Source organism: Staurois parvus, unplaced genomic scaffold (genome assembly GCF_062004578.1).
Source record: "Staurois parvus isolate SC_StPar_1 unplaced genomic scaffold, SC_StPar_1.0 ptg000548l, whole genome shotgun sequence".
Lineage (NCBI taxonomy): Eukaryota > Metazoa > Chordata > Amphibia > Anura > Ranidae > Staurois > Staurois parvus.
Window position 1 is genome coordinate 9973538 of NW_028318344.1, and position 14641 is coordinate 9988178.

General features: G+C 41.2%; 1 protein-coding gene across 1 annotated transcript in view; it reads right to left on the reverse strand.

Annotated features, from left to right (window-relative positions):
* The window catches only part of CYTH2 (cytohesin 2), a 67479-nt gene that overhangs the window by 12891 nt on the left and 39947 nt on the right, over positions 1–14641 (reverse strand). Inside the window, exons 6-8 of the mRNA XM_089690999.1 lie at positions 11732–11844; positions 11028–11176; positions 2228–2339 (exon numbers count right to left, since the gene is read on the reverse strand). Of these exons, the coding sequence (XP_089547125.1) occupies positions 2228–2339; positions 11028–11176; positions 11732–11844 (374 nt within the window). The remainder of the gene's footprint in view (positions 1–2227; positions 2340–11027; positions 11177–11731; positions 11845–14641) is intronic.

Genomic DNA, 14641 nt, shown 5'->3' on the forward strand with positions numbered 1-14641 from the left:
ATTTGGATTACTTTTACCCTAGCAGGGTTGCTGTCATTTTAGGTCAATCTGTAGTGCATTTTAGATTAAAATGTGTATGTTATATCAAAACACCAAAGCATAATACTTTCAGGACTAAATCAGGTGCCCCAAGACTCCTAGTTAACCATTTCATACATAAAAAAAACCACAGTGCATATAGCTGGGCAGCTATAAAGGAACATAACCCCAGGCTACTATGCAACAAAGGTGTGGTAGAATCTATTTTCCAGCAGTTGAAATGATGGATCCCATTACTACATATAAAACCTGACATATGATTGCAATCCACAGATCACTGGACAAAATGTGCACTGTGTTATTACATGAAAACTAGGATGAGGGTCGACTGTAACACCTACCTCCTGAGCAATTATTGTGAGCAGACGGAAGAGCAAATGTCATCAGCGGCGGAGCACACAAGGTATGAAAAACAAAGTCAGGGAAAAGAAAGAAAGAAGGTGCACACAAGATAGGAAGGGCAGGCAGGCAAGTGAGGATAAAGAGAAAAAAAAAAAAATAAGTCACATAAACAAAAGGTGGAAATCAAGGTTCATACACATCCTCTAGGCACAGTGCACTTTTAGCGCATTCAAGTACTAAACAAGAGAATCAGCAGAGCAAAAATAAGGCAGGAGCCATGTACAGGACATGGAGGGAAAGCAGTCTTTCCTTTGCTACAAAAGTGGAGGTATTGCTAAAATGCCAGATATTACATTAAAGTGCATCAACACACCAATTGTCGGGACAGCTAACATTTTTTCAATACACTCAATTAGCATATCTGTGCAACATACTTCAGGGTGTGTTTACATCCAAATCGCCTGTAAAGATACCACTGGTCATCACACTTTGTATCCCAAATGACATGCAGATGAGCTAAGAAGTTACAAGAAAGCATGTCCTGAGAGCCCCTTAGCTTTTCTACCCACCTGAGATTTTTTACCCAGCCCAGTCCCATTCGGGTAACAGAATAGCAAACTGCAAGCTAAAGAGACATATGGAAGACTTTTCACTGCAAACAATAAATGTGTGTATAGTAGAGAAAGTACAAGGGGTAAGGGGGGTTAAAGCCCAAGTCATTCCTGAACATGTCATTATGGATAGAGCAGAGAAGGGTCAGAACCTCAGTCAGATTTTTTTATTGCCATTTACATCTCCATTTGGAAGAACTCCCTTCTCTTTCTGTTCTACTGCCACCTGGTACAGGATTTGAATTAAAATCTCACACAAAAAAAAAAAAAAAAAGGGAAGAAGGAGGGACAAAATGGGTGCTCACAAACGTGGAAGGTATGAAGGTATTAAAACCATGGAATATAATCCAGCACAGGACTCTTGTATCTTAAATGATACTGTTGTGCTGACGAGCTTAGCTCGGAGGAAGGGGGTGCGCCCCTGCAAGTGCGTCAGTTTGCCAGTACGCCAGCACAACGGTATCATGTGTTAGAACATGATCTAGAGCAAAACTTGTATAGCCTATGGGTTGATGCCTTCATTCCTTCCACTTTTCTGACTACCCATTCGGTCTACATTTTCGTCTTTTTCAATAAACCTCTGGTAACACACCAGGCATTTGCACCCTCCTGTGTGTATTTTTTCTGGTTTGCATTGGATTCCCTGATCTGAGGAGAGCTGCATCGGCTAAGCATTCTTGACGGAGGATATCCTTGCCTTCCATGTTTTTCTGTTTAAGCTGTCTATTGGTAGACTTCTGAGCGCTGGAAGTGACTGTGTGTTTATAGGAAAACATAAGTGTAAATCAGCAAATCTGGAGTTAACCTGGAACCTTTCAGCTTCAGGAACAAGAACCGTAATCTATAAAGATCAGCTCCAGACATGTGTTGCACATAATCTAACATAGGACAATGGAGGGACCACATTTCAGAACCCTGGGGAGATTATCGGTCTCAAAAAGCAAGGGAGCACAGAAATCAATTTCTCTTTGTTTGTAACATTCTATTTCAAAGCCTAAATATTAAAAAGATGAATGGAAACTGTATTCCATCACCAAGCAAATCTCCATTGGTCAACACATTATTGCCTTAAAAAGTTTTCAAGATTATAAAATGTTACTTGTGGGGCTCAACTGAACAGCATCGTACATGGCTCCAGAGCAATGTGGGGGGATTGCAAGAGAAGAGAAGCTGAAACAGAAGACTGCAAGACTAGATCGTGTCTGTTATACCCAAACCATGGCAGCAAGACTTACCAAGTTTGAGGAGCCAACCTTCTCTATCCGGATTAAAGAAAGTATGTGTAAGGTCATTCCCATCATCCTCTGGGATCTTAAATGGCTCATTCCTTATACTGTCATAGAGGTTCTGCAATAAAACAGGAAAACATCTTACAGGCTAATTCTAGGGAAAAAAAAAACAATTAGTTGGCTAATAGTGCTTTCCAGCAAACACTGCAATTGTGCTAAAACCATAAAGTTCCTCAAATGTACCTTTATCTGCATTCTTGGTTATTCTTTGCATCCAGAGAATGCCAACAAGTCACTGAAAGTGTACTTCCTGAAGCCTGGTCAGTTTAACTTTCCCTTTCTCTCTGCTTCCTTTATCACTCATATTTAAAAAAATTTCCAACGCAGTTCTGAATCTAATTGGGGCCTAGTGACAAATTCCGTATAGATTTTGTGAGAGATAGCATGGAGCCTGTAGTGGATGTGTTTGTGCTCTCTCTCATCACAACAAATAAAATCTGTGCTCAGACCAAAACAAAATCTGTAAGAGTGGTGTCAACACCTACCACACATCAAATATGCATCCTAGAATTACCTTTCATTAATGCTCCTTTAAAATAAGATAATATTTATGGATATGTGTGATGTATCATACTGCTCATTTGGTCACACCCCTACAGTACCTTTTAGGTTGCTTGAATCAAGAGAATATGTTCCTATTAATTTCTGGTCAGTGATCAGACTATCTCTGGCTCTATATCGGTCCCACAGACAGGGTTGTGAATAAAATAAAGGGGGGGTATCGCCAGTCCTCCCGTGTGGGGCCCAGGCAGCTGGGTGAAACAGATGTGGCCAGGGAGGGTGATCGGCACAGTGGGGAGGGGGCAATTACTGGAACTCTGTATAGCTCTTTCTGCAGCTTCTTCGCTCCCTCTGCTGCAGAGAACCATACAGGGTATCGGTTCAACTAATTGCCCCCCACCGTACCCATCACCCTTTCTGTGCACAATACATTTCCCCCTGCTGCTCAGGCCCCTTTGTGTACTCCCACAGTGCTGCTGACTTCCCTGCTCTCATGTTACTGGCAGTTGCAAGGACACAACAGGATCCTTCAGGATGGAAAGCGGGGGAAGGGTGCAGTAAACATGTCACATTTACTAGCCCATTTCTTTCCTGCATGAACACAATAAGTGATCATTCACTGTGTTCATTCATAAGTGAAGCAGAGTAAACTGTTTTTATTTTTGGGAGGTGGGGTATTGGATGTATGGGGCCCTGTGGTTCTAACAACAGCCCTGCCAATTGAGTACCGTGTCCAATTTAAAACAGCATGCCACTTATGTATTTGGCCTTTCTCTACTCAACAAGCAAAATGCCAGAGGGGCATCAACCCCTTCCGAAAATACTAGGTGCCTGGCAATCAAGCTTAGCCAGTGGCTTCAGTACTTTCCATCACTGATCACCAGACTGCAGAGTAGAACGGACTTTATTTTGAGTTTTTCTATTTTTATGTTCCAGGTTGGGGTGTCAGAAAATATTGAAGCCAGAAGCAGTCAAGACATTCCTCTTGCATCAACAGTTTGTTCAGTGACCTGGAAATATACAAATTGGACATCATAACAGTCAAGGCAACTAGCATTTTCAGAATGAGGTTAGCAAAGGCAGCCTCCATAAGCCTCTTTGTACAGATTTTTTATTAAACATGCATTTATAGATCTGTGAACCAAGAACCCCCCCTTTTATTACAAAGTTACGGATAATAATACTGGAGTCACATGCTTAAAAGGTATTTTCGGCATCACCAGCAGGTGTTCTCAGATCAGATTACCAGAAAAACAGGGGTATAGCTTAGCGATGGGGACATAAGGATCTCTTATGCAGAGCTCCGTAACTTCTACCCATATGTCACCTTTCAGATAATTATCACTCAGTGGTCACGATTAAAAAAAAGCTCTTGTTCACTACTCCAACAAGCTCACAACCCCCCCAGCAAAAAACAAAAAATAGCACTGGTTACAGACACACTGCATCAATGTCCTTGGAAGGTTCCTCCTCAATACATAGCTCACCCATTTCTGCCTCCAAGCAGAGCAGTAGGGTCTGGCACACCCGGATCACAAACAGACTCCTCCACAAGACCCTTAGAGAACAGTAAATTTTAGCAACACAGTCGCCAGACAGACCCAACACAGAACTGAAGACCTCTCAAACAGACTAGACTTCCTAGCTCCTTTTAGTAAATCAGCTGTAAAGAAAAACAACAACAAAACCCCACTGCACAGGATACTGGCTCTGCATCAAAATGTTTGAACTTTTTTAGTCATTATGTATTGCAGCATTTTACACCGATTCTTGTGCAAGTCAAGCTCTGACCAAGATTGCACATGAAGCCTACTGAATCAATAATAGTAATCCTCTTATGTGGTTATATACAAAATGGTCTGATCAGTAGGCATTTCAGCATTGTCCATATGTTGCCAGAGAGGAATTGCCAGTTTGTCCCCAACTGCACTTATTAACTACAATATTAAGAGGACCAAGAAGAACTGGCAGCAAAAAGGTACTATAAGAATAGGTGGCAGGGAGTCCACTCACATCCATGGACTCCGTGACCCAAGAATATACACAAAAAAAAATCCAAGTGCTAAAATCCCAAATTGTTAGAAGCCAACCAATCCCTCAGCTGCTGATGTCACACTAAAAAGCAGTGATAAACAGAGTCCAGAGGAACAGCGCTCAAGGACATAGGCTTGTAGTTGTAATGACCCAGCAGTGTACCCCAATAAAACATTTATTTATTAATTTATTTCAGGTACTTATACAGCGCCGTCAATTTACGCAGCGCTTTACATATATATTGTATATTCACATCAGTCCCTAACCCTCAAGGGGCGTACAATCTAAGGTCCCTAACTTACATCCATACACATACTAGGGCCAATTTAGACAGGAGCCAATTAACCTACCAGCATGTCTTTGGAGTGTGGGAGGAAACCGAAGAACCCGTAGGAAACCCACGCAGGCACGGGCAGAACATGCAAACTCCAGGCAGGTGGTACTGTGGTTGGGATTCGAACCAACGACCCTAGTACTGCCAGGCGGAAGTGCTAACCATTTAGCCACTGAGATATACATTTATTCCAATAAAAGAACAATATAGTCATCCAACAGCAGCAGTATTTAATGCCCAATTGTGGCCATGATGGAATATCCGCTCACCTAGGCAGCACGAGCCCCCGAACCGGAATGAATGGTAATTGTAAAGGTGATTCCTTGATGGATGGAAACAAGCTGGCTTTATCGAGTCATCACTTGACTTGATAAAGCGTATGCACACGAAACACGGTGTCGTGGCAACTAGCTTGATTGCGGTTCAGCCTGGTTCTTAGTGGCCAACTTCCGCTTCCTCCCGTGACGTCAGTTCGGGTGCGCCGAGGTCCCCAGTCCGGCCAGACTGTTTCCATCCATCAAGGAATCACCTTTGCAATTACCTTTCACTCTGGTTCAGGGGCTCCTGCTGCCTAGGTGAGCGGATATTCCATCATGGACACAATTGGGCATTAAATACTGCTGCTGTTGGATGACTATACTGTTCTTTTATTGGAATAAATGTATATCTTTTATTGGAGTACACGACTTGGTTATTACAACTACAAGCCTATGTCCTTGAGTGCGATTCCTCTGGACTCTATAACCCAAGAATAGCCTGTACAATTACAATCAAATATAAATCGTTTAAGAAAATAGGAGCAGGATACCAAAAGCTGTGATCCCATTTATACCAATTCTGGTTGTTTACAGATATCCAATAACATGATGAGGGTTGGTTCTCCTTAAAGTATAACTAAACCTTAAACTATTTCCTAATAAAAAAAATGATATTAAATAAAATTAAATAATTCAGCCAGTCCAGGAAAACCCCTCACACTTTCAGAATGCCTCATGTTTTTGCCAGTGTCCAGGGAAAATGAATGTCTTTTCTCCACTCTGCTGAGTAAAGTAGCTTTTTTTGCCAGTTACCCCTTTTTTTCGAAGATTGAATCCTCTGCTCTATGCACTAATGATTGTGGCTGACTGCAGAAGCCATAAGCATACTCCCACACCTTTTCCTGCACAATCTCCATCGGATCTTCCCACAGCATTAGCAGCCGCTAAGCCTTCAGCCACTGAGACACTGGTGTTTATTTACTAAAGCTGGCTCACTCAGAATTTTGTGACCTTTTGCATAAAAACCAATCAGCTTCTAGGTTTTATTGCTAAAGCTTAATTGAACTAGTTGAGGTTAGAAGCTGATTGAGATTCTCATGCAGAATCTCATGCACACAAGTGCATGAGATTCTGAGTGAACCAGTTTTAGTAAATCAACCCTACTGTCTGCTACGGAGTCTCTCCAATCCTGATGAACAATCCTATTCCTAAGGAGTTGCAGTCTTCTGCCATTGCCCCAAATCTCATTGACCAACTTGGCCATTATTGATGCAGTGCTCACCACCCTGAAACTCAAGGAAAAACCTATATTCTCTACCAGTCCTGACCCCAGTCTAAGCTTCTTTAGGGCTCCTAAGAGGGTCAATGTATTTTTAATGCACTCACTGTTTATAGTCTTCCCTGTTGGAGACTAAATACTTAGCATGAAGGGGCGCCTCCACTTTTCAAAGTGGAGAGACATCGTTTAGCCTTTGTGGATACTTACATCCAGGGTGGATTTGATTTAAATCAAACTGATTTAAATCACAATTTAAATCACGATTTAACTCAGTAGTCAGTAAGGCTTGATTTAAATCATAATTTTCTACATAAAGACTAATTCTTGCTGGTATAACTTTAATATGCAAGTAGATGAAGATTTTTAGAATAACAACTTTTCATATTATAGCAAAGAAATACTTAGCGAGCGCTACCTTTTATACTAAAGAAAGTATATAATCCAGCCACTAGAACACCTAAAAGGTAACCAAAAAAAAAAACCTCCAGAAAAGTAAATGTAAAGATAAACAGGTGCAGCGCTAGGTGATAGTAGATGCAATATCATACGGTTTCAATCATTGGAGAGTTTGCTGAACCCCCAGCCGCGATTTTGGGATCCCGAGGATGATGGGGATGAAGTGCCCATTTAGAAAAGAGAGGACCCCAGATGGTGATACACGATAATGACCAGGGAATCTTTATGCTGATGAGCCTGGATGGTGATCCGTGACGTGACCTGACTTGGGAACGGATGATCTATTTACTACCTGGTGATGCAGGATTTTACATTGCGTATTTTAAACGCACTTCTGGTGAGTGCGCATTTCATTCGTTTGAATCACATCATCTGTCACTCCCGGCTCAGGATACCCACACACCTGGAATTGTGATCCTTCATGATCCACACTATTTTATTACTCTGAACTACTTAACCACTAATGATCACCATATGGTGATATTATTTGTTTGCACTTGCTGAAACCGTATGATATTGCATCTACTATCACCTAGCGCTGCACCTGTTTAATTTTTCATATTAGGTTTTTTATCCCCAGTTTAATAGGTTAAACATTCATATTTGAACAACTTTTCTGCTGTACTTAGGAAGGAGAAAAAAAATCATTACCTTAATAACAATTTAAATAGATTTATTCAACTGAAACAATAACATTCCAGCATATGTTATTTGCTTAAACAAACATCCATGTTTGTTAACTAATTTGGCTAAACAAAATATATATATATTTTAAGAAACTTAGACTGTCGGCCCCTTCCTCCTCACACTTAGTTTCACTTTCTTCTTGTGCAGATCTATTCCACTCCAAACAATCAGAAAAATATTGTTTCTATTCTATTCACTGAACTTCTTGAAACTTAGCACTGAAGGGGTGGATTCTGTATTCATAGGTTTGTAGAAGTTAGGATTAAGGTCTTTTTCTTAACTCTGTTCATGTTATAACATTTTTGCTGTGAAGAAGAGGCATGTGATCTCCGCTGAGTCAAATTCAGTTTTGAGAACTGCAAAAGTAAACCAAGCATCTGTGATAATATCTTGTAGGCAGAGAAACTGCCCATAATCTTACAAAAACCTCTGGAAGAGCATGACATTGTGAATGGATTCATGGAATTTATTTACCAAAAAAATTAAACATATACAGCCTTATCCTAAATAATTAAAAAACTAATCTTTATTTCATGATGGAATAACCTCTGGATGGTAATATATTTTCCTCAAAAAGCATTTTATTTAAAAAAATCCAATTTAAATAAAAAAAATCTGATTTTTTTTATTTATTTTTTTAAAAATCATTGATTTTTATCCACCCTGCTTACATCTCAAATACTTTGGTGCAGGAGACTATTTCCAGGGGCTAAAAACTGTTTCACTTCAAGCATGATCCCGTCACTGCACGAAGTAGCAGATATCTATACAACTCTGGCAGGTCTTCTGAAGCAGGATGTCCTGAACTTTCAGAAGCAAGTGCTAGAAATGACTTGTCACTTGGAATATCTACAGTTGTGTCCAAAATTATTCAACCCCCACTGAAATTGAGTGTTTTGGCCAGTTTGACATTGCTTTTGATCATTCAGTCATCTTGCTTACATTTACATTAAAGAGGCACTTGTAGGTCAGACAAATATAACATAACAGTTATAATGAAATAACCACAAATGTCTTTTCTGTGCTCACAGCATTATCAGTTTTATTCAACCCCCAAGTGACATTCAATCTTAGTACTTAGTACAGCATCCTTTTACAGTTATAACAGCTTTTAAACGTGAAGCATAGCTTGACACAAGTGTCTTGCAGCGATCTACGGGTATCTTCGCCCATTCTTCATGGGCAAAGGCCTCCAGTTCAGTCACATTCTTAGGCTTGCGCACTGCAACTGCTTTCTTTAAGTCCCACCAGAGGTTCTCAATCGGATTTAAGTCTGGTGACTGCGATGGCCACTCCAAAATGTTCCAGCCTTTCCTCTGCAACCATGCTCTAGTGGACTTGGAGGTATGCTTGGGATCATTGTCCTGTTGAAAGGTCCAACGTCTCCCAAGCCTCAGGTGTGTGACGGACTGCATCACGTTTCCATCCAATATCTCCTGGTACTGAAGAGAATTCATGGTACCTTGCACACGCTGAAGCTTCCCTGTACCTGCAGAAGCAAAACAGCCCCAAAGCATGATTGACCCTCCACCATGCTTCACAGTAGGCAAGGTGTTCTTTTCATCATAGGCCTTGTTCTTCCTCCTCCAAACATAGCGTTGATCCATGGGCCCAAACAGTTCTAATTTTGTTTCATCAGTCCACAGAACACTATCCCACAACTTTTGTGGTTTGTCCACATGGCTTTTGGCATACTGCAGTCGACTCTTCTTATTCTTTGGAGACAGCAAGGGGGTACGCCTGGGAGTTCTGGCACGGAGGCCTTCATTACGCAGTGTGCGTCTTATTGTCTGGGCTGAAACTTCTGTACCCACATCTGACAAATCTTTTCTCAGTTCCTCAGCAGTCACACGGGGACTTCTCTCCACTCTACGCTTCAGGTAGCGCACAGCAGTCGAAGTCAGCATCTTCTTTCTGCCACGACCAGGTAGCGTTTCAACAGTGCCCTTTGCCTTGAATTTGCGAATGATGCTTCCTAAGGTGTCTCTTGGTATGTTTAACATCTTTGCAATCTTCTTATAGCCATTGCCCTTCCTGTGAAGAGAAATCACCTCTTCTCTTGTCTTCCTGGACCATTCTCTTGCCTTCACCATGTTTGTAACCACACCAGTAAATGTCTAGAAGGAGCTGAGTATCACAGTCATTTTAAAGCTGCCTAATTGGTGCTTATTATGCTTGATTGCTGCTCGGTGACATCCACAGGTGTTTTCAATACCTGATGGAAAGCACCTGTATGAACCTCTGTTCTTCAGAGTGGTAGTCTTTAAGGGGTTGAATAATTGTGGCAATGAAGAAACCACATAAGAACCATTTACTACTGTATTACATAAACAATTGATGTCATTTTAGTTGCATTTGGGTAGTTACAACGTCCTTGTAGGATTTGATTCTGAATACAATTCCAAATGTACACTATAGTCCCTAAACCCCTTTACAGCATTGGGGGTTGAATAATTTTGGACACAACTGTAGGTGTAATCCTAGACACAGGCCAGAGTTTCTTCCCCAGGAAAAATTATAAGCTCTCCACTCCCAGACTGACTCTTCAGTCTAGAACTTGACCGACTGTTGCTTCTCCATGAGAGTCCAGGGACTGATTGTAGCTTCCTTCCAAGCAGCTCTGTTTGCAGAGTTCCACTCTAGACCCCTACAGGTTAACATCCTGTCGTAGGACAAGTCACTCCATTCCTTGGAGAGACCTGATTCATCTAGCACTGGAGACCAGGCTTTCCCTGACTTAGTGTCAAGAAAGTACTTTCTTCAGATCTTCTGAAACATCCCCGGGACAGATACCAGCTGTTAGGCTGGGGAGTCCTGGGCTGCTTGTCGATGCAGGAGATTTTGGCATTGGAAGAATCTTGTTCCCTGATCAACACTCTGAAGCTTTGGGTGATTTGGTTGTCCCTGTAACACTGGACCTCTCAGTAGGATTTTCCTCACTTTGGAGAGTTTTTTTCTCCTATTGTGTTTACATGACAAGAAGTGAAGGGGAATCTCTTATATTGTAAAGAGCTGAGTAAACTGTTGGTACTATATAAATCCTGTATAATAATCTCCCAACTGGGATACAGAGGGCCAAAAAAGGATTACATTTTAAATAAACAAAAGTGGATTGAACTCTTATCTAATGTTTGTTTTAGAAATACTTTAGAAGAGGGAAAAATTCAATTTCCAAATAAGTTAGAATTTTTTTTTTACCCGTAGAAGCTCCTCAGGTAGGTCACCGCCATCATTAATTCCTCTATTCATTGAGATGAACCGTTCCACACTTGGCTTGTCACGGACATTTGGATTGTGCAGACTGGTGTTCAGCATGATGACCGCAAAGGACAAGACATAACACGTATCTGTGTAGAAAGATGAAGCAAATTTTTCTGAAGTAGAGGTTGCATGTTGGTATAAGGAAAACTTCAAAACAAGCTTAAAAGCTCTGGTGAGGCAGCTCCCATACAGCAAGGCGTACTGCGATGCGCACCAAACAGTAGTTCAAACCACACAAAATACAGAAAAGAATATCAGGCCAAAATCAGAGTAAAAAGTCCCAAGATAATTGTTGGTAAAAAAAAAAATTAAATGTAAAAAACATCCAACACCTTTCGGGGCAACACTGCTCCCACTTGCTGAGGGCTCAATACAGGATAAAACCTAAATGGACTTTATATTAGAACCTGTAATAAACACTCTACTTGGAGTAACAGCTTGACAGCAGCTGCTGATCAGCAATGCTGCACCAAAACGCATTGGATATTTTTAGGACATTTTTTCTACTAACAAAGTTATCTTGCATCGTTTTATTCAATTAATTTCTCGTGCTCCTTTCTGTATTTCTATGGCATGGCGTAAAGCAGCTTATGAAAACATACAAACAGTGTGCATATGAGTGATTTTGATGTAATGAATACCTGTAGACTGGAACACTCCTGGATTGCACATACAATATCTCTGAGCAAACGCCTCCATCATGCGGTCAATTTTCTGGGCTTCACCTGGTAGACGAAAACTCCACAAAAACTGTCTGTTGAACAAAAGAGCATAAAATAAGCATCTACCAAACATCACAGGTCAAAAGAGAAAACAAGTCAGTATATACTAATGCTTAATACATGCAGAAATTATAGCTTTCTTACAAGGCTTCATATACACGTGTATTTTACTTTGTTACATCCATAGAAAATAAGCTTCTCTCATAAACCAGAACATGAATTCTATTGGAAAACGCTCAAAGGCAAAAAAAAAAAAAAAAAACCACACCATCACCCTAATCCTGTTACATCTTCTTGGATAGACAAAGCCCAACTTTGTAATGACACCAGGAGAGTCAGTAATTTGCTGGTAAAATAGCAGGTTTTCCCAAAAACAAAAATCCTGGCAGACATCTTCAAAATAAATGTCTTTCTAGCAAGGAGCTCATTTCAGATTTATGTTTAATATCTCTATATACAGGGTTGTGAGTCATTTAAAGCAGCATTTCTCAACTTTTTTTAATCACGACACCCTTTAAAAGTAAGCAAAATCTGAAAAGCACCCACAGTGAATTATAACTTGCTTTTTTTCAGAACAAATTAGTCCTTCATTTGGTGTTAATTATTGTACAGTATATATCCTGATTTTTGTTAATAAGAAAACTGGCGCAAAATAAAAAAAAAAAATATTTAAGAATCAAAACCATAGCTGTATATTTAAAGTGGTTGTAAAGGCACAAGGTTTTTACCTTCATGCATACTATCCAAGAAGGTAAAAAACTTTCTCTGTGCAGCAGCTGCCCCAGCGCCCCCTACTACTTAAGCCCCCTCCTCCATCCAGCAGCGTGAACTGGAGTCTCGGCTATCCAGGGACTCCCTCTCCTTATTGGCTGACACAATGTCAATCACAGCCAGTGAGCCAATGAGAGAAGAGAGGGGGCAGAGCCAAGCCGCAGCTCTGTGTGTGAATGGACACACGGAGAAGCGGGTGCCCCCTATAGCAAGCTGCTTGCTGTGGTGGCACCCGACAGGAGGGAGGGGCCAGGAGTGCCGACGGGTGACCCAAGAAATGGAGGATCGGGACTGCTCTGTGCAAAACCCCTGCACACAGCAGGCAAGTATGATTTGTTTGTTTATTTTTAGAAAAAAAATGTACAGCCTTGAATATCACCTTAATGTCATAACAATGATGCAACCGACATGCATGAGGATACCATATTTGTGTGCATTATTTGTTGTTCCAGTAGTAAGGTCAAGAAACAACAGTACCAACAACACACCTACACTAACCTACATCAAGCCCTGATCTAACTATTTTACCTTCCCCACTGCAGGATTTATCCAGAAAAAAATGCAATGGGAAAATTCATGGTTATTCTAAATTACCCACTGGCTTCTTTTTGGGGCTCAAGTAGAAAATCTTCACACTAAAATTTCCTTCCTATACCATGGAATGCAAAAAAAAACAAGCATTCACCAAAATAATTTCAGCTGGAAAAACACTATATAGTGTACTACATGAGCAAAACTTGCAGTGGTTGTGATTACACTGATGGTCTCCTTGTGTTGAATGGCAAATACAGGCTTCTCTACTCAGTATCAAATATTGATGCCAAAGAAAGGATCACTTGTTCAAAATGCCAGGTTGTATGCATGTACATCATGGCAAGTAATGCTTTTGTTTAAAGCTCACACAGCTGGTTGCCATTAAGCATGGACGGTAAAAACACAAGGCGTTCTTTGGTGTGGAGTACAAGCATACTACTCATGTACAGATAAGTCCTCCCTTTAGGTGAGTCTTTCCCTTGCATCAATGTTTGCTAAACACTGAATGGGTAGATGCACTTTGAGGATCCCGTATTTGTATTTCAGAGATAAATCCATCAAATTGGGGGAGACCATCAACCTAATCATGATCTTTACATGCTTGTTTACCATTGTACACTATATAGTGCTTTGCTGATAGATAATCTAGGTAGGACTATACCATTAAGTGTCCCACACTGCACCAAAATGATCCTCTTAGTATTTTCTGTAGTCTAAAAATGTTATGGTGGGATCAAAGTTTACTGTTGCAAGCATTTTTTCAACAATTTTGGAGAAGGCGCCCGGATTTTGGCAACATTTGTCCAAGCGTGCCTTTGGAGAACCTGGAAGTAATTTTCAATGGAATTCCCAGGAGATGAAAAAATGTGTGTGTGATTTTACTTGGCAGCAGCCAACTAAAAAAGTGACTAAAGTCATAAGACGTGTTGGCCTTTAACCACTTGCCGCCCTGCCACTGCATATATACGTGTGCAGGGCGGCACTGGGGCGCAAAAGCACGTTTTAAAATGCGCGCCCCCGACATTTTCGCGGGCAGGGGGCGCGCGCTCCCGCCGACGACACCATTTGATCCCGGAGGGATCAATCATTCGATTTCAGCCAGTGATGTCTGGCTGAAATCAGATGATCGGTCCCTGTCCTATCCTGTCCTGTGTTGACAGGACACATTCCGTTCCAGACAGAGAAGACATACAAATTGTGAGTAAAACAGCACAAACCCACAGTTAGAACACTCCAGGACACATTTAACCCCCTGATCGCCCCCCCCCTGTTAACCCCTTCACTGCCCTGTCACCAGCGTCACTGATCAGTGAACCGATTTTTACTGATCACTGTATCAGTGTCGCTGGCAACTTCCGATAGTGTTAGCGCCCCTCCCAGATAGCGCCAGTTTGCCCGCCAGTACACCAGTAATCCCGTTTAACCCCTTGATCACTCTCCCCCCCCCCCCCATTAACCCCTTCACTGCCCTGTCACCAGTGTCACTGATTAGTGAACCGATTTTTATTGATCACTGTATCAGTG